Source organism: Gossypium arboreum, chromosome 7 (assembly GCF_025698485.1).
Source record: "Gossypium arboreum isolate Shixiya-1 chromosome 7, ASM2569848v2, whole genome shotgun sequence".
In the NCBI taxonomy this organism is placed as follows: domain Eukaryota; kingdom Viridiplantae; phylum Streptophyta; class Magnoliopsida; order Malvales; family Malvaceae; genus Gossypium; species Gossypium arboreum.
The window spans coordinates 1,132,666-1,156,644 of record NC_069076.1 but is presented as its reverse complement, the minus strand read 5'-3'; the positions used below and the strand labels follow the sequence as shown (position 1 = coordinate 1,156,644).

At 30.4% G+C, this 23,979-nt stretch overlaps 5 protein-coding genes across 6 annotated transcripts; 3 read left to right on the top strand and 2 right to left on the bottom strand.

The window, feature by feature from the left end:
• Positions 1 to 425: 425 nt before the first annotated feature.
• LOC108463351 (GDSL esterase/lipase At5g14450-like) lies at positions 426 to 2,921 on the bottom strand. The gene is made up of 5 exons (XM_017763600.2): positions 2,493 to 2,921; positions 2,206 to 2,415; positions 1,922 to 2,094; positions 929 to 1,202; positions 426 to 834 (listed from the first exon to the last, which is right to left on the bottom strand). Exons 1-5 carry the CDS (start codon positions 2,728 to 2,730, stop codon positions 587 to 589), a joined length of 1,143 nt encoding a protein of 380 aa, XP_017619089.1. The 5' UTR covers positions 2,731 to 2,921; the 3' UTR covers positions 426 to 586.
• Positions 2,922 to 6,332: 3,411 nt separating this feature from the next.
• On the top strand, positions 6,333 to 8,572 carry LOC108485172 (transcription initiation factor TFIID subunit 13-like). The gene is made up of 5 exons (XM_017789018.2): positions 6,333 to 6,564; positions 6,660 to 6,697; positions 7,890 to 7,949; positions 8,032 to 8,106; positions 8,195 to 8,572. Exons 1-5 carry the CDS (start codon positions 6,462 to 6,464, stop codon positions 8,303 to 8,305), a joined length of 387 nt encoding a protein of 128 aa, XP_017644507.1. The 5' UTR covers positions 6,333 to 6,461; the 3' UTR covers positions 8,306 to 8,572.
• A 5,129-nt stretch (positions 8,573 to 13,701) lies between these two features.
• LOC108484577 (E3 ubiquitin-protein ligase RGLG2-like) lies at positions 13,702 to 16,270 on the top strand. The gene is made up of 9 exons (XM_017788406.2): positions 13,702 to 14,367; positions 14,439 to 14,523; positions 14,612 to 14,752; positions 14,829 to 14,942; positions 15,021 to 15,198; positions 15,272 to 15,377; positions 15,470 to 15,597; positions 15,682 to 15,865; positions 15,943 to 16,270. The coding sequence occupies exons 1-9, from the start codon at positions 14,098 to 14,100 to the stop codon at positions 16,081 to 16,083; spliced, it is 1,347 nt and encodes a 448-aa protein (XP_017643895.1). The 5' UTR covers positions 13,702 to 14,097; the 3' UTR covers positions 16,084 to 16,270.
• Positions 16,271 to 17,839: 1,569 nt separating this feature from the next.
• LOC108466856 (pre-rRNA-processing protein ESF2) lies at positions 17,840 to 20,285 on the top strand. Of its 2 annotated transcripts, none has more exons than XM_053030292.1 (8): positions 17,840 to 18,037; positions 18,226 to 18,486; positions 18,595 to 18,664; positions 18,763 to 18,830; positions 19,230 to 19,319; positions 19,433 to 19,563; positions 19,748 to 19,894; positions 19,985 to 20,285. In XM_053030292.1, the coding sequence occupies exons 2-8, from the start codon at positions 18,231 to 18,233 to the stop codon at positions 20,000 to 20,002; spliced, it is 780 nt and encodes a 259-aa protein (XP_052886252.1). In that variant the 5' UTR covers positions 17,840 to 18,037; positions 18,226 to 18,230; the 3' UTR covers positions 20,003 to 20,285. The 2 variants fall into 2 exon arrangements, with proteins under 2 accessions (XP_052886252.1, XP_017622705.1); XM_017767216.2 differs by having other exon boundaries at positions 17,844 to 18,037; positions 18,222 to 18,486.
• A 52-nt stretch (positions 20,286 to 20,337) lies between these two features.
• Positions 20,338 to 22,923, bottom strand: LOC108466866 (ras-related protein RABB1b-like). The gene is made up of 6 exons (XM_017767223.2): positions 22,717 to 22,923; positions 22,472 to 22,611; positions 21,586 to 21,668; positions 21,206 to 21,410; positions 20,822 to 20,890; positions 20,338 to 20,626 (listed from the first exon to the last, which is right to left on the bottom strand). Exons 1-6 carry the CDS (start codon positions 22,760 to 22,762, stop codon positions 20,537 to 20,539), a joined length of 633 nt encoding a protein of 210 aa, XP_017622712.1. The 5' UTR covers positions 22,763 to 22,923; the 3' UTR covers positions 20,338 to 20,536.
• Between the last annotated feature and the right edge of the window lie 1,056 nt (positions 22,924 to 23,979).

Genomic DNA, 23,979 nt, shown 5'->3' with positions numbered 1-23,979 from the left:
TGAAGATGCCCATGTTGGACATATAACCAAAAAATATGCAGAAGGAAAAGGTGAAAGTACTAAGGAGACTCAAGTAAGAAGACTCTTATATTAAGAGTTGAATTATATTTTATTTTTACTCAAAAATAAAAAAATTAATCCATATATATTAGATCAAGAAGTAAATTGATTTTTTGTTAAAAATTAATCTTTATCCTTATGTACACATAATATGCTATGTGCAATTGTTCGATAATTTAGCTACTCATGCTAATTTTAACAGTAAAAATAAATAAAATTTTAAAAAAAAATCAGTTTAACTTTTTATTTAATATACAATAATTAATTTACCTATTTTTTGAGTAAATGGGGTAAAATGCAATCTGATTCTTGTCTATTGGTGAAGTTATATGAAAAATGAAGGTACTCATTTGCAAATGATGACATTCCACATAAGCTTCAATATTTTTTATTGGTCCCCAACATTATTAAAACTTCTCATTAAAGTCTTTTTTATATGACATTTGAGATCAATTTGCACGTAACAGATCTTTCCATACATCAAAATGGAGATTTCAATACATTTGAGATCAAAAGATTCTCTTACTTACTGCTTATGACATGCTAGAGTAACAGGAATTGCAGGGTCTGATAACGAGCCATTGAGTGTACGATCTGCAACATATTGATTTGCAGCCTGAGTGTAATGAACTCCATCCCAGCTTACAAACATAGACGGGTTTTTGCACGAAACTCCAAATACTTCGGTTTTGTTGATGATTGCTTTGTTCCCACACCATACGTGATCGTAGTTCACGTGATATCCGCAACAGGGCTTTAATGGATCCGCCATTCCTGTAAAAAATAAGCACAAACTGATAAATAAAGTTACCCTTGCATAGCATGGAGATTAAGGATCAGACATGATGGTGATGATGATGATGATTACCTAGATTCTTAGCATTGCCAATCATTGCAATCTTAGCGGTATAGACGTCTACAAGAGTAACCGAAGCTTCTGGGAGCTCGGTTCTTAACTTGATTACTCTGTCCTTAAGCTGTCTATTGAATTCCATGGCCATTTCATTTTGTTTCTTGACACAACCGTACTGATCAACATAACCAGGCTCGGGATTAAGGATGTAGAAAAAGTTAACCGGCAAGCAACCGATCGGACCCGTGTTGTGTATCCAGAAACTCCTCCCTCCTTGCTCATACAGATGCTGGATTTTAACATACTGATAAGTTAGATTTTGTTCCTTGTCACAAGTATGGACTAAAATGTTGCAATTACTTGTGAAAGTTCTAAGAAGACTGCTATTTGCACATATTTGATCAAAGAAAGCCATTGACACACAGATATTAGACTATCAAAGGTAAAAGTATCATGAAAATAATTGTACTAAGAGTCAGATTGTGTTTTGCCCTCTTTTTTTAAAAGATGAGTAAATTAGCCTCTACACATTAAAGTAAAGAGCAAACTAATCCTTTTATGATAAAAATTTCATTCATTTTTACTATTAAAAACTAACATAGGAATATGCCTCATGTCGGTGTACACTAGTTTTTAACTGTAAAAAATAGATAAAACTTTTAATAAAATGACTAATTTACTCATTTTTAATAGAAGAGATAAAATATAATTTGCCTTCTTCTAATACAAGGGCCTTCATAGTACTTTTACAGACTATGAACATGTTATTCAAAAAGACTACTATTTGCACTTGACGAGGCAAAGTGTTAGAAAGCCATTGCCACACACATATTAGACATTGCTAAAGATGTCAAATACAGGCAATTTTAAAACTAGAAGTTATGTTACTCGTACTTGGGTGTGTATCCAATTTGTTCATTTTTCTCCAAAGTTTCTCAATCTATTTGCAGGAATATCCTCGAAAAAAGGAAAAGTCAGAGCAACATAGACTCGAAGAACGAAACATACATGGACAGCTGATGCTAACTGGTTTATGATATCTGGGATGGCAGCACGCAGTTGATCAAAGCTCAATTTCCTAAACCCAACAGAAAGATCATTTTGGCCAATGTCAAAGGTGTAAAGCGCCTTTGTAAAGTCCTCAGGTCTTGGAAGTTTATCTTTTTCAGAAGGATCTTTAGCTAATAATTACCAAAAAAAAAAAAAAAGGGGGGGGTTAAAATAATGTCGAAATATCAAATTATTAACTTCATGTAAACATTTTATCAAACAGAAAACATGAAAAATCTAACCTTGATTATACATTTCAGTAGCCCTTGCCTTGAACTGTTCAAATTGTATAATCTGCATATCTAAACCAAATGGACTTATCCCATATTCATAAATGGTTTCATTCGGTCTTCTTATGGTTGATCCACCAGTAGCAAAATTTGCTCCATGCCTGAAATTTGCTCCCAAGGAATTCAAATATGCATGAAGATATGGCAACTTAAGTCTCTCAGCTGCCACAAGAAGAAGAAAACAGCAATCAATATAATAAAAGTTCACTGTGAACTGTGTTTTTTTTGAGCTTTTTTACCTATGAAGTCAATGATGAGGCGACCATCAGAGTCTCTACCAGATGGTTTGTGAAAATAGGGCACACCATATGGAGCTCTAATGGGTTCAAAAGCAGCTGAAATCCCACCAGTGTCTGAGTTTGAGTCACCAAAGTTGTAAATAGCAGGGAATTGACATGGTGGTAAATTAGCACCATTTACACTCAAAACCCACCAAGAAACTAAAACCCCAGAAATTAAAACTCCCCAAAACTCCATTTTTTTCTCAGCTACTTTAGCTCATTTCTAGGAACTTCTTTTATATGTATATGAAAAGCTATTTCACTTTTTTACTACTTTCCCATTTTTAATGTATTGGACAGTAATCTCAGTGGTAGAAACTTATCCACCAGCCTCACCATCTACCCTTTTTAATAATATCCAGCCAAGTGTGGCCTAGAATCAAGCCTGCCAGACTGACAGAGTAATCTTTTATGTCTCTTTTATGTCAAAGATTGCAGCAGACTGTATGGAGCATGGACCATGTGCTTTTTCATAGTTAAAACTTGTTTTGTACTGAGAGCTATGCACCGTTTGATGGGGGATTGTGTGGTGCTGATGAAGTGTTTTTACTGTCTTAGATTGCAAGTTATTATTACAGGTAGAGTTACTTTAGAAGTCCTTTACTTTAGGAACTTGATCAAATTAATTCATTTATTGTTGAAAAGAATGTTAAATTATTTTTTAAGTTCCTATATTCTTCGTCAATTTATATATAAAGACTAATTTAATCCAATCCTATAATATAACTTATTCATCATAGTAACAAGCTTCCTGTCGGTGTTAGGGAAAAGGGAGAAAAGAACAGTGTGGAAAAAAGGGTAGTATTTTCTTGGGTCTAGAAAATGGGATACATCATCCATGTGCATGTACACTAACCCACCAATTTCTAAGCTAACTACAAATCAGGTGCCAAATCTCATATTTTATTTCTTTTGAAATCTTATGATCTTCTTTGTAAAAACCAAAAACATCTCTAAATTATCCAAATGGGAATATTCTTAATTTACTCTATTTTTGGACTTTCAAGACCCTCTTCTTCAACCAAATTATATTACTTTGTCAACTAGTTACAATATGTGGTGTTTTAAAAGGTATGAAAAAATTATAAGTAGAAAGAAGCTATTTATCAGTAGTGATAATTAAATTGTATATTTTTACGATAGTAAAAATATAATTTTATTATTTTAATAATTTATATCTTGATAATTTTAAGAAATTAAATCAATTTTTATCATTTTATGGGATAAAGTATAATTTTATTATTACTAATTTAAAATTTTATAAATTATTAAAACCTAAATAGAAATTTTTTCATTTTAAGCCCTGACTTTGCCACTATTTATTACTTAACGGAATCTTTTTATTTTATTTTATTTACTTTAATTTTATATTATTCTATGTTTAAATTTTGAATTTTTTAAATGAGGTGAATTTTTAAAATTTAAGAATAAAATGAAATTTTTTTATAATTTAAAATTTATACATATTTATCAAATAATCTAAACATATTCTGCAATTAATTTTAAATAATATATCAAATAATTTTATAACTTAAATTCAGTATTTAAATATTCAGCATTTAATTTCCACTACTTGAGAGTAGTTATTTGAAGGCATAAAGGGGAAATTATTTACAACGGAATGAGATTTATGAAGGGTAAAATGGGGATTTCATTACTCTAGATCTTACCCTATAAATAGGTGACCTCTACTGATTTTCATAGAAATTAAACGAAGTTAAGTTTGATTGGATCTAATTTTTTTTATTGCTGATTTTCTCATTGCTTGCTTGCAATCTGGGTTTGCCATGCGAAACCTTTTTAGGCATAACAATTTTTCATCGATAGCGAGATAAAAAAAAAGAGACATCAAGTTTAAAACTTGAAAAACCAAAATCGTATAAGGCATTTACAATACATTGTTTTCAAACTAGTGAAGCCTACTTTAAGCCGTAACACAATTCAAATTACCAGAATGAATGAATGCATGAGGCTGAGTCATTAATACATCCTCATCATCAAGCTTCCCATGTAATAATGCATTCAAGATATTAACTTCACTAATGGACCATTGATGAGCACTAACAATGGACAATAGAAGTCGGATGGTTGTAGGCTTAACCATCGAATTGAAAGTATCTTCAAAATCAAACTCTAGACTTGGGCACTAGTATATATAACGTTACATACAATTGATGAATACAAGAAAAAAAGTATAAAATGTATCAAAACAAATATCAATATGATATAAATGTGTATATTATTAACATTTTAATCGAGTGATGCTTTCTTCTTAAATTGAATTTTTTAATTTTTTATAAAAAATATTTCTCAGGACATAAATATAATTGAAAGTCTTTTAATGCTCATGAGAAGATATATTAGAAATAGAAAAATATACATTTTATATATCATCTATTCCTTATATTTGATATTGATATCAATAATGAACGAATCTATTAAATTGACGAATGTCAAACGAGTAACATCCAAGACAAATTATAGAGGAAGCAATAATCTTTTTTTCCTACCATTCAAAAATGATAGATGTAGAAAACTCAACATTGATTGTTACTCAAGATAAATATGAACTCAACACTCTTGAATATTGAATTTCTTAAAATCATTTAGCTGTCACTTCATACGTGAAATTGTAGAGATCCTCCTAGAATGTCTGCTCCTCCTCGGCTACTGCCCTCGAGGGCAAAAAAAGTTAATAAAGAAAAACATTAATTCGAATATGGGTAAATTCTTAAAAATATGTGGTGTGAATGAAATTCACCTTAAATTTAAAAACATTTTAAATATGTTCTAAAATTTAATGTAATATCTCCTAACCTTCTTACAAGTGGAAAAGATAATGGATGATAAGGGATGTACATAATAAATGGCATTGGTATCCAGGCCTAAACTTTAAGGATGGTGCAACAAAAGTTCAACTGTTGTGATTTTTAATCCGTCTCATTGTCAAAAGGCCCAGTATACGAATGCCAGCATTATGGACCTCTAGTTGTTTGTGTCGACACGAGCGATGTCCTCCAACAATGGCAGATACATTAAGCGGTAGGTTTTTGGATTTATTTGACGTAAGCAATCACCGATGATGCACAGTATGTATGCTTTAACATATTTTTCAAACTCTTCATTGTTGATATCGCTTGCTGGTGGATGCTCGACTTGTCAACTTTACTCAATTGCTTTTTAAATATCTCTTGTTGTCGAGATAATGACCGAGTAACCTCCTCGTCTTTGGCTCAAGCTCAAATTTAACCACCTTAGCGATAATGGCTCCTTCAATTTAAAAGCATATGATTATCATTGCATCTTCCAAAATTATTATCGCTTTATTGTAGGGAAACTAAAAAGTAAGAGTCTCTAATCTCTACCTTTCTACTGATGCCATGAGCAACGATGGTCGCAAAGGAATAAGAGGCATTGAAGCCACCTTCAAAAAAACCCTCTATATATGGACATTTTGCAAGCTAATCGTACTCATTTGATATTTGATGATTTATATTAATTCAATTCTGGAGGTTTCGTTTGAAATTTACGAATAGTGTATAGATTAAATTTCAAATAATTTTAACAGTCTTAATAAATGGATCTAAATTTTAAAATTTAAAAAGTAAAAAAAATTAAATTCTTAAAAAAAAATAAAAAAAAAATTCTAAATTTACGAAAAGTATAAATATTGTGACATGTTTTAACCAATTCAATATGATTCAAGCAGGCCGAGCACCAACACATCATAAGGGCATTGGTGAGCCCAAGATTGGCCCATCAAAATACCCATTTTTACAAATACCAGAATTCTCTTCCTTTTTGTGCCATTTCCCCCTCTTCAAGGGTCTGGGACATCAATTACTTTTTCTAACCCTTTTTGTCACATTTTTTATTGGGACTTGTTTGTTTCCTACATTCTGTGAAAAAGTACAGAGGATAAAAAAAATGATTAACCCATCAACAGGGCCCTCTTCGAAAGCAAAAGTTGAGTCTTCACAACCTTCAGAAACTTCTTTCAAGCGCAAAAGAGGAGTTTTTCAGAAAGATTGTAACCCAATTTTTCTTCCTTTTATATTCCCAATTCTCTGAGTTTTTCTTTTCCTGCAAGTTTTTAATGATTTACATTGTTTTTCTCATTTACAGTTCAGCAGATGATGTATGGTTTTGGAGATGATCCCAATGTAAGTATTATTCCTCAGAAATTTTCACTACCGCCCTTTTCATTACTTTCTATTTTTCGTTTCAGTTTATGGATTATGATTGAAATCTCAATGAAAATGAGAGCTCCTCATATGAACCGATGAAATTACTCCTCTATTATTAAATTATTATTAAATATATGAATTTAATTTTTGTACTATTAATAAAAGTTAAATAAGATCAATTTGAAATAGAGTTAGCAATTTTTATGATTCTGTAAATAGAATTTTTATTTGGACTTTAACTATTATTAAAATAATAATTTTTCAGGACATTTTCATCTTGTAAATGTTATTTGAACTTATTTGATTCTTTTAATAATATAAGAATTAAATTAGCTTTAATAATAGAGGGACTAATTTGATCCAGTTCCAACACCCCATAATACAGGAACTTCCCGGTACTTTCACCCATTCTTTTACGTTGGAATGTTGTTTTTCATTCTTGTATGTTCATCTTTATTGTATACTGGCTTTTTTAGGGAGCTCTTAACCTTAGCCTATGTTACTTGGATTCGGGTTACATTTTCTTTATATTTTCCCATATATTTGGAGGATTTTTTGAGGGTTACAACTCGATACCTTGCTAGAAATGAGTACTTAAAAGAAAAATAAAGAGTCAGAACAACATGGATCTTAGCGGTAATCAATTTCTTCCCAGTGTTACTGCAATGAATTACAACTTATTTCACTTGAAGTGTAGAGGTTGTGAATCCATGTAATGTCATCGATGAGTTCGTATATCGTTCGTTGGCGTTGCATATGGTTTCGTACCTTTTGGTAGACTTAGTAGTTATCAATTCCTTCCCATGGTTTTGTCTAGAACAATTGGTTTTCAATGTCGTATACTGTAAATCACGATATTGTCATATGTTAGTGATTGTTTTGAGAAAGCTGGAAATTTCCAGTTGCAGCATATTTATAACTTTGCTATGCGTAGCTTCACATATTCTTCCATCACGAATTCAAATGAGTTGCTCGATACACGCATATAAAGTTTGAAATCTCATGTTATGGATGCTTCATTGTGAGAAAGGTGCATAACGTGCCTATCGTTGTCTGCTTTTGTTCACTGAAGTAATGAAAACAACACATTGTTCGTGTATAATTTTCCAGAAATATGATTGTTATATGTATTTGATCATAATTTTGAACTCCATTTCTTGCATTTCAGCCACTTCCCGAGACTGTGACCCTTGTCGAAGAAATTGTCGTGGAGTATGTAACAGATCTGGTAAGTTTCTGTTTACTGATTTGTATCTTTGGTTAATGAGATGGCATTGTTGGTAACATGTCGGTATTTGACTTGTTCAAAGGCACATAAAGCTCAAGATATCGGATCAAAGAGAGGAAAGTTATCGGTTGAGGATTTTCTGTTTCTATTTCGCAAGGTAAACTCTTAATACGAATACGTGAGGAACTATAATCTGAGTATGTTCCTGGAATTGGTTTTTATTGAAAACCGATTTGAATCTGCAGGACTTGCCGAAACTAAATCGGTGTACGGAATTGCTGTCAATGCAAGAGGAACTGAAGCAAGCAAGGAAGGCATTTGAGGTTGATGAAGAGAAGCTAGCAACATTAGAGTAGCTTAATTGGCTCTTTATTTGTTTAGGTCAAAAGGCCAAGTGCATTAAGCGTTGCAAACAAATGTTTATAATGATTTTGTTATAAGATAAAAGGGGTTTAGGGTTTTAGAAATAATTTTTGGTCCCTGAATTTAGGTCTACTTTGGTATATTGGTATTTTTTTTTTTGGTCCACTTTGATTTCTGAACTTGACAGATAGATCCATTTTGGTCATTACATTGGATTCTATCAAAGATTTAATGATATGACCAGTGTTACTATAATAAAACTTGATTGAATGGATCGAGAATTGATTGATATAACAGTATAAGCAAATGGGTTGAATTGTTAGACTCAAAAACTACTTGAAATTGGTAAAAATAAAAAATAACTTTGAAATTGCTTGAAATTGGTAAAAATAAAAAAATTAGGACAAAAATGGATTGTTGAATGTGTTGAATCGGTTTAATTTTTTTTATTTTTTAGATTTTTATAAATTTGAATTATTTATCTAACTATTGTCAGCTTGACTGTTAAATCGAACAAACTGGTTAAGTTGAAAATCGGCGGTTTGAGTTTTTCAACTACTAGTTCGATAATTAAAACACTAAATGTGATGCTTTAAGATTATATTGCATCATCACCTAAAAATTTTTATAAAATTTTAAATTTTCAAGTGATGATATGACACAATATTATCAAACTTTTATATTTTTCAATTTTAAGAATTAATGTCGACTTAGTTTTACGTCCAAGTGCCAAAGTGGATAAAAACAAATATAGATATCAAAGTAAATCTAGCTGTTAAGTTTAGAATCCAAAAATTATATTATTTCTAAGATGAACAATAGACTTTGTTGATGGGTCGAGTCATGATCCGATCTTTTTTTTATCTAGGTGTTATTTTGCGAGACGCAACTTTTAAACTTAAACTATTGTTTATTTAATATTAAATAATATTTATTATTATAAATAATAATTATAGTTCTTCAAAAGAAACTATAATAAAAAAGTAAAGTGAATCAAAAGAAACTATAATTTTAGAAGTTAATACATGGTAAAATTATAATTTATTCCCTCTTAAAATAATAAAATTTTGATTTACTCCTCCTAAAAACTATAAAGATATAAGTCAATAAATGGTGAAATTGTAGTTTAGTTCTTATAAAAATATATATAACTTAAGCTTGGTCCCTAGAAAAAATCTAAATTTACCCTTGAAGTGATCGAAAAAATTATAAAAGGACCACATTAAGAATTTCACTAAAATACAAGTACCAAATACTTATATATGATAAATAACATTCCATTTGATAAGTTATCAACTTAACTTCATTTATTTATTTTCATATTTCAGTGACGTGATACCAATAAACTTTGACTTTTAGGTCCCCAATTTCAATTGTTTTACATAACTCCTTTCACGTTGTTTTTGGAATTTTCAACGATGGATTGCTTCATATTACATATTTGCCATTCTTTTTATCCTAAATTTTCGTATTTTCAATATTAAGAAATTATTAATACCTATTAAAAAATTTTAAAAAATTATCATGTAAATTTTTTTTTCCAAAACCATAACAGACACATCAATTGGATCGGGAATTAATCAGGGAATCAATTTAGAATAAGGGGTTAGATCAGTTACAAATCGGTTAAATTGGGAGTTGAACTGAGATAATTATTCAATTTAACTAAACTAATTGATGAAATTGAGAACCAATGAACTGATCGATTTAATTACTGATCTAGTTCTGAATACCTTACTCATATATATATATATATATATATATATATATATATATTTCAGTTGATAGAAGCTTCTATAAAAGGAGACCAAACAAAGACTTTGAATAACGAAATTAACCTTTGTCGTACTGATAACCCAAAGTCTAGAAACCCTAACATAATTTCCCCACACTATATAGCATATGCAATGTACCAAAATGGAAAATGAAGAAAATCACAATGAAAATTCAACAATTATCCCCCAAACATTTTGACTTTCCACTGGGCAGCCAGCCATGCACGTCAAATAGTTTACATACTTTCAAGTAATTCTAGAAACTACAATATTTCAAATATATTTAGGGTAAATTACGCTTTTAGTCACTCAATTATCATCAAGTTTTCACTTTAATTACTCAATTATGAAATATTACAATTTAATCATTCAAATACTTGAAATTGATCATTAAAGTCATTCTATTAACTTGTTAATAGACGTCAATGTAGGTAGTTAAGTCACTATTCCTCAAATATATTTAGGTAAGTTACACTATTAGTCACCCAATTATTAGTAAATTTTTATTTTGGTCACCTGACTATGAATAATTATTAAATAATTACAAACGAATTGATGACATGGCATATTAGCTTAACGATTAACAGAGTAAATCTGTGTTCTTTTCAGCTCTTTTTTTTTTTTTAATTCTCAATGATTCTAATTTCGAAATTAAGTGGAAAATAATCAACACAATAAGAGAGCAATTTCTATTTTTTTGCTTGATGGATCATCTAATTTATGCCATATTTATAGTTTTCTATCATTATATTATTACTATCATGTTAAGAACATTTAAAAATTCACCTAGATTGAGAAGAATGCATTTGGAGGAAGGTATAACTTATAGTAAAGTATGACTTTGCATTTGGAGGAAGGTATAACTTATAGTAAAGTATGACTTTACTAAATTAATATATTTATAGTAAAGCATCAAATATATGTAATTTGCTAAAAAATAATGCAATTAATTTTAAAAATCAAAATTTTAAATTTTTTTGAAAAATTAGGCACAATTTTAAAATTTCAAGAAATTTTCATATACTTATAACTTTTATTTAAAAATATTTTCAGAATTTCATAAAATAAGTTTTGAATTTTCATATTTTTAAGAATTTGTGATATTTTTAAATTTTTTAGATTTTTGGATTTAATTTTAAAAATCTAAAAGATTCAATTGATATTTTAGTTATAGTTCAAAGACTAAATTAGCTATTAAGTCCAAGAGTTAAAGTGTCATGTCATCAGTTCTTTATTGAGTTAACAGATGAGTGATCAAAATATTATAAATCAATAACATTACTAATCATTTTGTAACTTTATATATTTGGGTGATCACAACGAAAATTTACCAATAATTGGATGACTAATGATAAACTTGAAGAATAGTGATTTAATGACCTACATTGACTTCTATTAGCAAGTTAATGAGGAATGACTTTATTGGCTAATTTCAAATAGTTGAGAGGTTAAAATTATAATTTTTTCATAATTACGTGACCAAATTGCAAATTTATTAATAGTTGAATGATTATCAGTGTAGTTTACCAATATATTTATTATAAGTGAATGTCCATAGGATAACAAGTTTGATAACTTTAGGACTCTGATGTTCATTAGGATTAGAATTTTATATCATTTATACTTTTATATATAAATAGGTTTAATTCATACTATAGACTATAAATTATATCACTTTTCCCACTTTGATTGTCTATCAATATGATAAATCAACTTTGCTTAACGTTCGTTGTGGTGACGGTTAGATCGAAAATAGACTGAAAAAAAATAAGAGTAGAAAAGAGTCGACACAATCGACTTTTGTTAATGTAGTTTAGATAAAACGGTCTTAAGCCTGCAAAATCTCTCTCGGTGAATAATTTTATTCAACAATCGTATGTATCAATTATTGGCTCACCAAAATACCTCACAATACAATCAATAAACTTTTCAAAAGAATACTTAAAAAAGTGTCACAAAATAACCATAATAAAAACATAACAAAACTGTCAACAAAGACACTTCAAAAAGTTGCTCTCTATATGACGTCACAAGCAACTTATTTATATACTTATACACAAGAGTCCATTCAACAGAGTCATGATAAGCCTTAAACATTTATTTAAAAGCTGAAATTATCTCATTAAATATTTTGAGTATTCATCACATAAAAGTGTTTACAAAACAATCTTCCAATTGCTCCAAACCTCTCTTAAATAAATCTGATAGTTATTTCTAAACCATAGCATTTTAATCATCTAAGAGATAATAAGACTTTAGTCAATCACTTCAAACAATTCAGTTGAGAGTCTTAGCACCTTGGTCGATCCATGCTTCTAGTTTTATTAAATATGCCACAATTAAGTAAATCGAACTCAGAACAAACGAAATCTATTTAATGCCCAAGTTATAATAAAAAGTATTAAAATTTTAAAAGCATTAAATATTACAATAAAATTATAAAATTCTTAAAATTATTAAAATTTAATAGTTATTAAGAAATTATAAAAAATAAAAAAGTTACTAAAATCATTTTGTTAATCTTATTCCACTTGTTCTTCCCTTTAGCGTAAACTAGGCTCCTTATTTATAATTCCAGTCTCTTTTTTTCAATTTTATAATTTCTTATTTTTATGATTTTTAATAATCTAATTTTATAAATTTTAATCATTTTTCAATTTTTTATAATTTTATTACTTTTTATATTTAATATATTTTTACCATTTTTAATATTTTTATTTTAAATATTTTTTTACAATTTTGTAATTTCGTAATAATTTTAAACAATATTCTACATTTTTATAATTTTAATAATAAAAAATTTATTTTAATAAATTTTAAAATTTTTATTTTATTTGTAATTATGGAGAAAGATATATTTATCTTAGAATAAATTTTAAGAGATAATAAATAAATACTCTGATAGCATTATGTAATTTAAAAAATAAAAAATAAAATTTTATCAACTATCCCAATATCCCCTGTCCCGACATCTTTTGAAGTTGATGAAAAAATTAATTGAAAGAAGGACAAGACATGATTGAGACGTGAGTTTAGCTTGCAAACATCAAAAATGTTTTTTATTCGGTTAAATTCTGCTATTAGTCCCTATACATTACAGAAATTGTGAATTTAGTCTCTATACTTTAATTTGGTCATTTTTACTCCTACATTTTCAAAATTTTAAATTCCATTCCTCACCAAATGATAATTTATTAAATTCATTAAGTTTTACTATTTCTTAAATTTGTTATGCAAAAATATTATCATCATGTAATACCATGTCAACTTATTATTTTCACATATTACTCACTAAAAATTCAGTTAATAAATTAACAATATTCATTTGCATCGAAATTGAAGTTTCAAAATTTGAATAATATAAGGACTTAGAATTATTCAATTAGAGAATATGGGCTAAATCTACAATTATACACATAGTACAAAACTAGTAATTGAATTCAACCAAGTGAATTTAAATGTTACTTTTGTGTCAAAAAAGTACAAACACTAAAATTAATCAAATTAAAGTGTAAAGACTAAATTCACAACTTTTACAAAGTATAAGAACTAATAACAAAATTTAACCTTTGTTTTTCTTTTTGGGTTTCAATCAATAATTGATCTAGAAATTCAAAAGCAAAGTAGACACCTATATTATCCTCCATTGAAGCAATGTAAAAAACTCAGCAACTTCCTATGATTCAATCAAAGCCATGTGAATTTTTTTCTCTTTGATCCCTTAAGTCTTAAAGTAGTTTACTTTTACGCTTTAAAATCTTCAAAATTTTCTTCATTTGAGAATATACTTTTAGCTGGCATCCGTTTCTGAATTGGTCACTTGATTGTTTGGTAAAGTAGAAAATTTTGAACTTTCTTGGAAAGTCACAAATATTCCATATCCTTTTATCTCTTCATTTCTTGCTAGCTTGTATATATATAGTCGTTTTGGTTTAAAGGGTATCCTTATATTTTAGCTTTACTTGTTGATCTTCACTGATTTTTGGAATTTCTGGAAAAATTTGGAGTTGATGGGAAGTACTAATTCGAAAGAGGGAAGTTGGAGACAGAGTTCGTCGAATCGTTCTAATTCATTATCGTCATGGGATTCGTATTTTTTCTATCCTCAGTCTTCATATGATCCAGAAAGCCCCAAGTACAGCTACGCTTCTCCGCAATATTATCCGCATTTGCAACACGAGCCGCCATATTATCCGCATACACGAGACCATGGAAATGATAAAACGATGTTGCAGAGGAGGTATTCTAGTATTGCAGATAGCTACAACTCCTTAGATCAGGTATGTATATCTGTTATATTGATTACTTGTGTTACAAGTTTATTTATTTTTTTCCCCGGTTGACTACATAGGTAACGGAGGCTCTTGCGAATGCTGGACTCGAATCATCGAATCTCATTGTCGGTATCGATTTCACGAAGAGCAATATGTGGACAGGTTAAGATCGATGTCTTAAAAGCGCGCCGCCGCGCCGGTAATATATGTTATGCGCCGTTTTACGTGCTGAATATGACTTGTTTTGTAGGTAAAAGATCATTCAATGGCAAAAGTTTACACCATATCGGAAATGACTTGAATCCATATGAACAGGCAATATCGATCATTGGGAAAACCTTATCTGTCTTTGATGAAGATAATTTGATTCCTTGTTTCGGATTCGGTGATGGTACGGACTAATTTCGTGTTTGTTTTTCCCTTTTGAGATGCCAATTGGTTTAAATTTCGACACTATTCATTGACAGCATCAACACATGATCAAGATGTCTTCAGTTTTTACCCGGATAACCGATTTTGTAACGGATTCGAGGAAGTCTTAAGCCGATATAGAGAACTCGTGCCTCATCTACGTCTTGCAGGTTTCGGCTAATCTTCCCTTTTTCATCCCTGTTTCGGGTTACCTTCTGCAGCTAATCCGATTAGTAATTGTTACTTAGGACCTACGTCGTTCGCTCCTATCATCGAAATGGCAATGACCATTGTCGAGCAGAGCTGTGGCCAGTACCATGTGTTAGTGATAATCGCCGATGGGCAGGTAACTAAAAGTACCGATACTGGACGGGATCGGCTAAGTCCGCAAGAGCAGAAAACTATTGATGTCATAGTACAAGCAAGGTAAACATTATGGATCCTGCTTCATTCGATTTCGTTTTTCTCATTGTCTTACATGTTGTTTTGTTTATTACAGCAAGCTTCCATTATCGATTATATTGGTCGGTGTCGGAGATGGACCGTGGGACATGATGAAAGAGTTCGACGACAACATTCCAGCTCGAGCTTTTGATAATTTCCGGGTAATTTCTGATTGCACACAAAATGTTTAACGTTCGATATCGTTCATGCTTCAGTTATTAAGCTCGTTCTTGCTGCGATTCGGTTTTTCTAGTTCGTGAATTTCACGGAAATTATGTCGAAGAATACAACTCCATCGCGCAAGGAAACGGAATTTGCACTAACTGCCTTAATGGAGATTCCATCACAGTACAAAGCTACCATTGAGCTTAACATTTTGGGGTAACAATACTTACTTCGCTATCCATTTTGAACCTTTTGCAAACTCGAAGTTATGATGACGATTTCCGATTTATTTTCTGGCAGCAATCGGACAGGAAATGTACCGCATAGAGTTCCCCTACCTCCGCGTACTTACGATGCCCCATATTTCAACAGCTCGAAACCGTCTTGCCGTACCGGTTTCCAACCAAGCGTCCCACCCTGTCCAGAAAATACGAGTCATATCAGCCCAACACCCTCAGCTCCAATTTCCATTTACGATAGCCAGGTATGGAACTTCATATATATACATGTATAACTAACTAATGTTGAAATTTAATCCTATTTACGGTTGTTTTGGAACAGCTTTGTCCCATTTGTCTTGATAACTCGAAAGACATGGCATTTGGTTGCGGCCATCAGACATGTGAAGAATGTTCGAAAGATCTTGAGACATGTCCGATATGCCGGAGTCCGATCGGAACGAAATTGAAGCTATACTTGTGATCATATTCTTTTAGTAATTTGTTGTTGATAAGATGCAAATAGTAAATAGGTTTGATGATGTTAGATTTTCTGATATTTTGATTGAAAATTCATTTGTTTCTCATTGTTTCCCTTGTAAAATTACAATCAATTGTATTTTCAAGCTCCATAGCATAATATTAAACACTTTTTGTAGATTGGGTCTTAACTCGATTGGCATTGACATTGTTGCCAATACAGGAGGACATAGGCTAGAGTATACTGAAGCGCATTATCCATATATTTAAGAGTTGAGAATAGATTATGGGTAGTTCTAGGCATTATAAGAGCATATATAATCAAAACCTTATTTATATTATAACACATATAATGTATACTAATTAATTTATATAAAATTATTATTATATATATTTGTATTATCTATTTATTCACATTGTGTAGATTTTTTGGATTGTGTTTTAATTAATTTTCTTGTATTTGTATCACTCGAGAGTTTATTTATATTATTTATTTTTAGAGATTGTTAGAAATATTTAAAGAGGTTTGACAAATTATAATTATTTTAGGGTTTGATTTCTTAGTTTATTGTATTTCATTTGAATATATTTTAAATTTATTTACATAAATATTAAAAATAATTATTATTATAAGATAAATTTATTTATAATTAATGGTTGACATCCAGGTGTAAAATCTAATTATTATAACTTTAAGATTATCTTCTATTAATTTTAAAAAATGGATATTTAGATAGATTATGTTGCTATGATAAGTATACTGCATGTCAAAAGCATGTCAATTGAGACCATAAGATTAAACTTGATCAGGGTTTGGGTTGCTCAGCTTGGCCCGAAGGCCCTCCTAAAAAAAAGAGAAGATTTGGATAAAAATATATGTATGAAAAATAGGTTTGGACAAAAAATTAATAGGTCTTGCCTTGAGTAAAAGTTTTTTGGCTGAGGCCAAGCCAGAATAAATTAATTATTTTTTAATAAAAATTATCTTGCTATTTTTTTTGTTGTTCCTGGTGTTTTGGTGCTGTTTTTTCTACTTTTACTTTTTTTTTGTTGATGTTTTTTTTGTTTCGGTGTTTTTTTTGTGATTTTTTATATTTTTTGCTACAGTTTATAATGTTGTTTCACTATTGTTTTTAATATTATTTAGATATTGTAGAACTTATATTTTATTATTAATTTTGCTATTGTTTTAGTTGCAACTATCTTAATATAAAATTTTTAATGTATTTTCAATTTATTTGTTGTTTTAATATTTATTTTAATATTTTTAAGTGTATTTGATATATTATATATATTTTAAATTTGTTGTATATAATAAAATAATCTAAAAAAATTAATATGAGTGAGCCGAGTTAGACTTGAGTTTGACTTCTATAATTCAGGTCAGGATTAGATAAAATTTAAACTTATTTTTTAGGCCGGATCTGGGCCTAAAATTTTGTTGAGAACAGACCTAGACCAGTCCACAATCAGCTCTACCTAGGACTTGTAATAATATATATTAACAATTGGCTAATAACAATAATATCATATTCGGCAAAGGAAAAAAAAAACACTATTTTTATAATATTTTATTAAATTCACAATATTTGGATAAAAAATTCTAAATATTTTTATTCAATTAAAATGGTATGTGTGATAATTTAATTAGTTCATAACTTAAATTTAAATAAAATAATTTTACTATTTAATTTAAATTCGAAATAAAACGAGCCGGCCGAACTAAACTTTAAAAACCCGGTCCAATTCGAATAGAACCCATTGGGAGACAGGCTACCCACCCAAATTATATACAAATTTTATTTTACTTCTTTTTTTTTTTCTAAATTTTCCTTCAAAAATTCTCGACCCACTCTCATCTCATCACACATTCCCCGCCGCCAAACAAGCTTCTCACCGCTCTCCTCCAGTGCCTCACCGGAGCCCTCTTTTTCCGGCAGACCAAGATATTAAATAAGGTAATTTTTTAAACCCTAAACTTGATTAATCAAATTTTGAGTTATCTGCTGTTGAGTTCTTTAGCGCTGGCTGACGGCGCTAAATAGCTGCCGAGACACCGCTACTGTACTTCTATTTGGAACCCTTTGAAGGGTATTTGAAATCTGACTATGGGTTTTTTTGCTGAAACTGAAAAAAAAAAAGGAAGCTTCAATGACTGAAGAAGAAAACCGAGAGTTTGATGTTGATGTTGATGATAATGATGATGATGGCTTTGAAGATGAAAATAATATACCCAAAAGCCAGAATAAGAAGAGGAAAAAGAAGAAATTGTTGAAGGAAGGTGGTGATGCTGATAATCGTGGGGTTTGTTATTTAAGCAGAGTTCCACCACATATGGATCATGTTAAACTACGCCAATTGCTTTCTCAGTATGGTGAAATTCTTAGGATTTATCTCACTCCTTCCGGTGAGTTAATATCAGTGAAATTCACACCTCAAAAATGGCTTCTTTTTGTTCTTCTTTAGTTATTATATTTGAAAAAGGATTGGGTTTTTATTAGTTTTATTAATGCAGGCCATCAACCCCAAGTAAAAGGTAAACGCCCTAGACCTTCTAAAGTTCAAGAACAAGAATTTTCTGAAGGGTATGTCATTGTATAGCTTAGCTAATCATAGTTTATTGTGAATTTATAGGGCTTTTTATGGTTTAACAATGAGTTCATTGTTTTTTTTTTTTCTCTAGGTGGGTTGAATTTGCTAGAAAAGGGATTGCAAAGAGGGTTGCTAATATGTTAAACGGTGAACAAATTGGTATGGAAAAAAATGTTATATTGTGTTTCTTTTTTATAATCTCTATCTATGTCTGTCAGACTCTTCGTTTTGCTTGAAATACCCGTGTTCTACACCCATGTCTAACTCTTTCATATATGGAATGGGGATATGACCCTCCAAGAATCCTCCAAATATATTGATAATCTTTAAAAAGAAAATTTAAATATGCTTGTGTCAGATATATACACATATCAGAAAATTTAAATTTGCTCTCTGATCTAATGTACAAGGACTAATTTGCCAATTTTTTGAGTAAAGGGAGCGAAATGCATTCTGATTCCTAATACAGGGGCTTCTGTGATTCTTTTACCTTATGTATTAGCATTTTGTGATGATATTGTGTGGCCTTACGATTTTGGTCTTTTTCACTGTGATTAGGTGGGAGGAAGAGGTCATCGTTCTATTATGACATTTGGAATATCAAATACTTGAGTAAATTCAAATGGGATGATCTTACTGAAGAAATTGGTAACTCATTGGTTTATATTTCTCTGTTTTGCAATGATTTTGGTGCTATATATAATTATATATGTGTAATGTTTATATTGATTGTGTCTGAGTTGATTTCTTTTCTCATATAGCTTACAAGAGTGCAATTAGGGAGCAGAAGTTGGCTTTAGAAATCTCTGCTGCCAAGAGGGAGCATGATTTCTATCTTTCGAAGGTTGACCAATCTCGTAAGCTAAGTTCAATTGAAGAGCGAATGAAGAAGGTAAACAACTACTTTTTCGATATAACTCATTGCTTGTGATCGATGTAAATCCATATCTACTTGATGCTTCATAGTTTCTTGGCTGAATTTCACGTGCTTAGTTTACTCTTGTAATTTCCTCGAACAAAACCAAATACAAGATTTTGCATGCATGTTTGATTCCTTTGTGTTTGACTTTCTGCAGAAGCAAAAGGTGCAAGAGGAGTCTGGAATGAACTCTGAGCTGCCGGTTAGCCAGAATAAGGTGATCCGCCAATTTCCACAGAAAAAATCAGTTGTAGTCGATACATCTCAAGGCAAACCGAGACTCTCTAAAGATGTTCTTGCAGGGGTGAGTATTACTTGATAAGCAAGTAACTAACAATTTTATTTGTTTTCTCTTGTATTGATCCCTGAAGCTTTCTTCCAATGGCATTTGCAGATATTTTCTCGGGTTTAGTAATCAAGGTCTAAAAGCGCTAGGTTGGCTCAACAAGTCATATTATATAGGTATTTCTCTATTTATTATTCAATTACTTTATGTTTCTCATAGGGGATTTTGGAAATAGAGTAAGCCTCTGATACCCGATTTTTCTCGAACGAATACTTGCTTTTAGCTTAGGTCCATCGAACTTTTGTAGTTGTTCCAAGTTTTAATCCGGATTTACACCAATGTAGAACAACCCTATCCTTGTTTTTTCGATATGATTAATGTCTCAATAAAGAAACAAGTCTTGGTTGAATTCTTTCTATTTCATGTATCAGTTAGTTACCCTCGGATAACAATCATTAATATGCAAATAACTCGAATTAAAATTAGGCAAATATGAATATTTCGATTCGAGTTCGGTACAAAGAAAAAAAGAAGACAGTTTTGTACATTCAGTGCGCTTGCTATAGTTCAAGAACACCATTAGGAATATATGAATCAAAGAAATGTGATGTAGTAATGAATTGAAGGATCAAATACAGGCACATATATTCTTTTTGCCTGCTAACCGCAACAGCCGCCTGTCTGACCAACGGTTCCACTTGTACCCAATGTACCTTGTCCACGTCCGTAGCCGATCTTGATGCCGCATGACTGCATTTTAGTTCATCAGTCGTTTCAGTAAGATACACGAGACGCTGACACTGTTTACGGAGTTAGGCCTACTTGGACTTAAGTGTGAGTATGGGAATAATGTGTCCGGCACAGGGTTTAAGTTTTTTTAAGATTTTGAGGGTCTTTAAAAGATAACATAAAAAACGAAAGATCAGAACAACATTGGTAATTTACCTCATTGGATGGATCAAAGATTCCTTCTTGAATGTTCTGAAGAATCTTTGCAGCAGTCATTATGAATGCCTACAAGACAATACGATATTACCATTTGATCATTCATCGAAAGTAACAAAAACAGTGGTAAAAGCACAATGTGACTTTTACGTGCCTTCGTTTGGTAATTACGCCAATCATTCCATTTTTAACAGTAAAAATGGAGAAATTTTTAACAAAAATGATGGATTTACTTTTCGATTTAATGCACAAGTTAATTTGCTTATTTTTTATTAAATGAGGCAAAATACAATTTGACTCCTAGTACAAAGCCTCTATGGTGTTTTTACTAATATAAAAACAATATGATACTATATTTGGAGATCCTTGGAGGATGACACTTACCTCTTCAGCATTTTGAGATGTCCTTGCAGAAGTTTCCAAGAATGAAAGTCCATAATCCTTTGCAAACTGTTCACCCTCTTCTTTGCTAACAGCCCTCCGTTGAGAAAGATCACATTTGTTTCCAATGACCGTGACCGCCATGTTTGGATTCGCATGCTGTCGAGCATCCTCCAACCAGCTAGCTAGATGATTAAATGTCTCTCTCCTGATCAAGTTTACAACTTGCAGTTCAGTACAAGACCCTTCAAATATACAAGAACTGGTGAAAAATCTCGAAGCAAAAGCTACAACAGGCAAGACGCAAGCTGTTGGAGCGTTCATTTCTTCTAATCTATATCAGGCGGTTATAACATAGAAGCCAAAGATAATTGATATCTCACCTGGTTATATCATAGACAAGAAGAGCTCCTGCTGCTCCTCTGTAGTAAGATCTGGTGATGGATCTGAAGGATTCTTGTCCAGCCTGATATATATATAGAGAGAGAGAGATATAAGCAAAAGAAAAGCTCTTTTCTAAAAAGATCATCAAATTATTGAATAACGGAAGGAAAAATGATCAACAAAAACATTGTGATTGAGATAAAAGAAGCCATTAAGTTCATTAATAAGCTACATTTCACTGATTCACCATTGCTTGAGTAGGAAGTAACTAACAAATGAATAACTATGATCTCCTTTTCATCAAAAGGAACTCCTATGACACAACAGAACAAAATACCTAATGCATTGATGTATTGCTAAAAATATAATTTCATAAAAGAAAAGGCATTAGAAGGACTAATGCACTTTCTATACACTCACAAATTCCCAACACATAAACCCTAAATCCCTTGTTTTGATTCTTTATTTAAAGTACTAATGTCTGACACTTACGTTTAACACCTCAGTATGACCATCATGGTAAAATTATAAAAAAGGAAGTTGAACGTGTTAAATATATACCAATATCCTACACTCACACTCTGATAAACATAATCCATAAGCCAGCCAACACTATGTCAATCATTTCACATAAAACAAAATTAAACTCCTATGGAATTCTGTCACCATCTTCTTTGTATCCTGAACTGAAATCATCTAAGCCTAACAGCCAAAAACTCCATTAATTTTAAGCACCCATTTCTATAAACAGCCAAAGAAAACATATAAAATTATACAAGAAAAGATTTTAAAAGAAATCCAAATCTTTCCTAAGTTATTCATACCCTTTTCACCAAAAAATACAAAAATGAATAAAAAAAATGACTAAAGAGTGAAGGTAATTACAGTATCCCAAATTTGAAGTTTGATGGGTCTGCCATCAACGGTGACCATCCGAGCACCGAATTCAACACCGATGGTTAGATCATGAACCGGTTGGAATCTTTTATCTGTAAACTGCAAGAGCAAACATGATTTTCCCACGCCTGCACCAACACACCAATTGAAAAAGAAATTTAAAAAAGAAAAGAAAAGAAAACCCAAATGGGGAGATTTAAGCAGACGCAGAGAAAGAGAGAGAGAGAATTAACCAGTGTCACCGATGATAATGTACTTGAAAAGATAGTCGTAAGACATGGTTGAATAGGATGACGTTTCTCAAGCTTTCTTCTTCTTCCTTCTATCTGTAAATAATACTTTCAGACGACGAAAAAGGAGGATATTAAAGAAGATGATGATTTGTGATTGGTTTAGTTCAAGTTTTGGTTTCTTGTTTTCATTTTAATACTTTTTTTTTAATAAAACTCTTTTAATTAACAATGAATTAAAGTTTTAATTACTACAATACTAATACTAATAATAGAGGGCTCATGAGTCGAGTTTAGGTCAGTTTTAAGCATGATATTATCATATTTAATACTTATTTAATTTCGGCTCGATCTAAAATGTAGATTTAAAATTCTAGTCAAACTGACTCATATTTACAAAAGATTAATTCAAACCAATTTTAGAACCATTCATATTATTTTTTAAAAAAATATTTATATTATGTTATTTTAACATTTAATAATTTTATTTATTAAAATTTTTATATAGTCATCTTAACATCATTTTAATGTTTACATTATAGTAGTATTATATATTTAATATAATTTATTTTTTAATGTATTTTAAATTACATAATATATAAAAATAACATAATATAAAATATCATAAATTTAAAAATAGGTCGGGTCGAGATTGGGCCTTGTATAATATAAAGTGTTCAAACCTGAGCCTAACCTATATTTTAAGCGGGCTTAATATTTTACTCAAATCATCCCAAATTTCAAGCTGGCATTTGGATCTATGCGAGTAATCTAGCCCATGAACAGATCTAAATAATAATAATATGGAAAAAAATTTAATCTAATAGATTTGTTACGGTTAGGGTGACACATATATCTGTTTAGATACAATTAAAAATCAGATAAAAATTATGTTATAGGTACTTGTTTTTTTATAAATTTGTAATTTTATTTTCAAAATTTAATCTTTTACTTTTTATATTTCAAAATTCAAGTCCTATTGCTACTATTGTTAATTTTTTGGGTTAAACTTATTTGTGTGAAATAATAATAAAAATTCATTTGATAGCTATGTAACTTACAAAAGATGACATCGTAATGAATTTGAATGTGTTAACTGTTGAACTTAAATTTTGAAATCTGAAAAGTATAGGAACTGAATTCCTATAAATAAAAATATAAAGATAAATTTTAAATTTATAAAGAGTATAGAGAATTAATAACATATTCTAACCTAAAAATAAATTATAGTTCACTACAAATCACGGCAAAATAATTAAAAGTAGT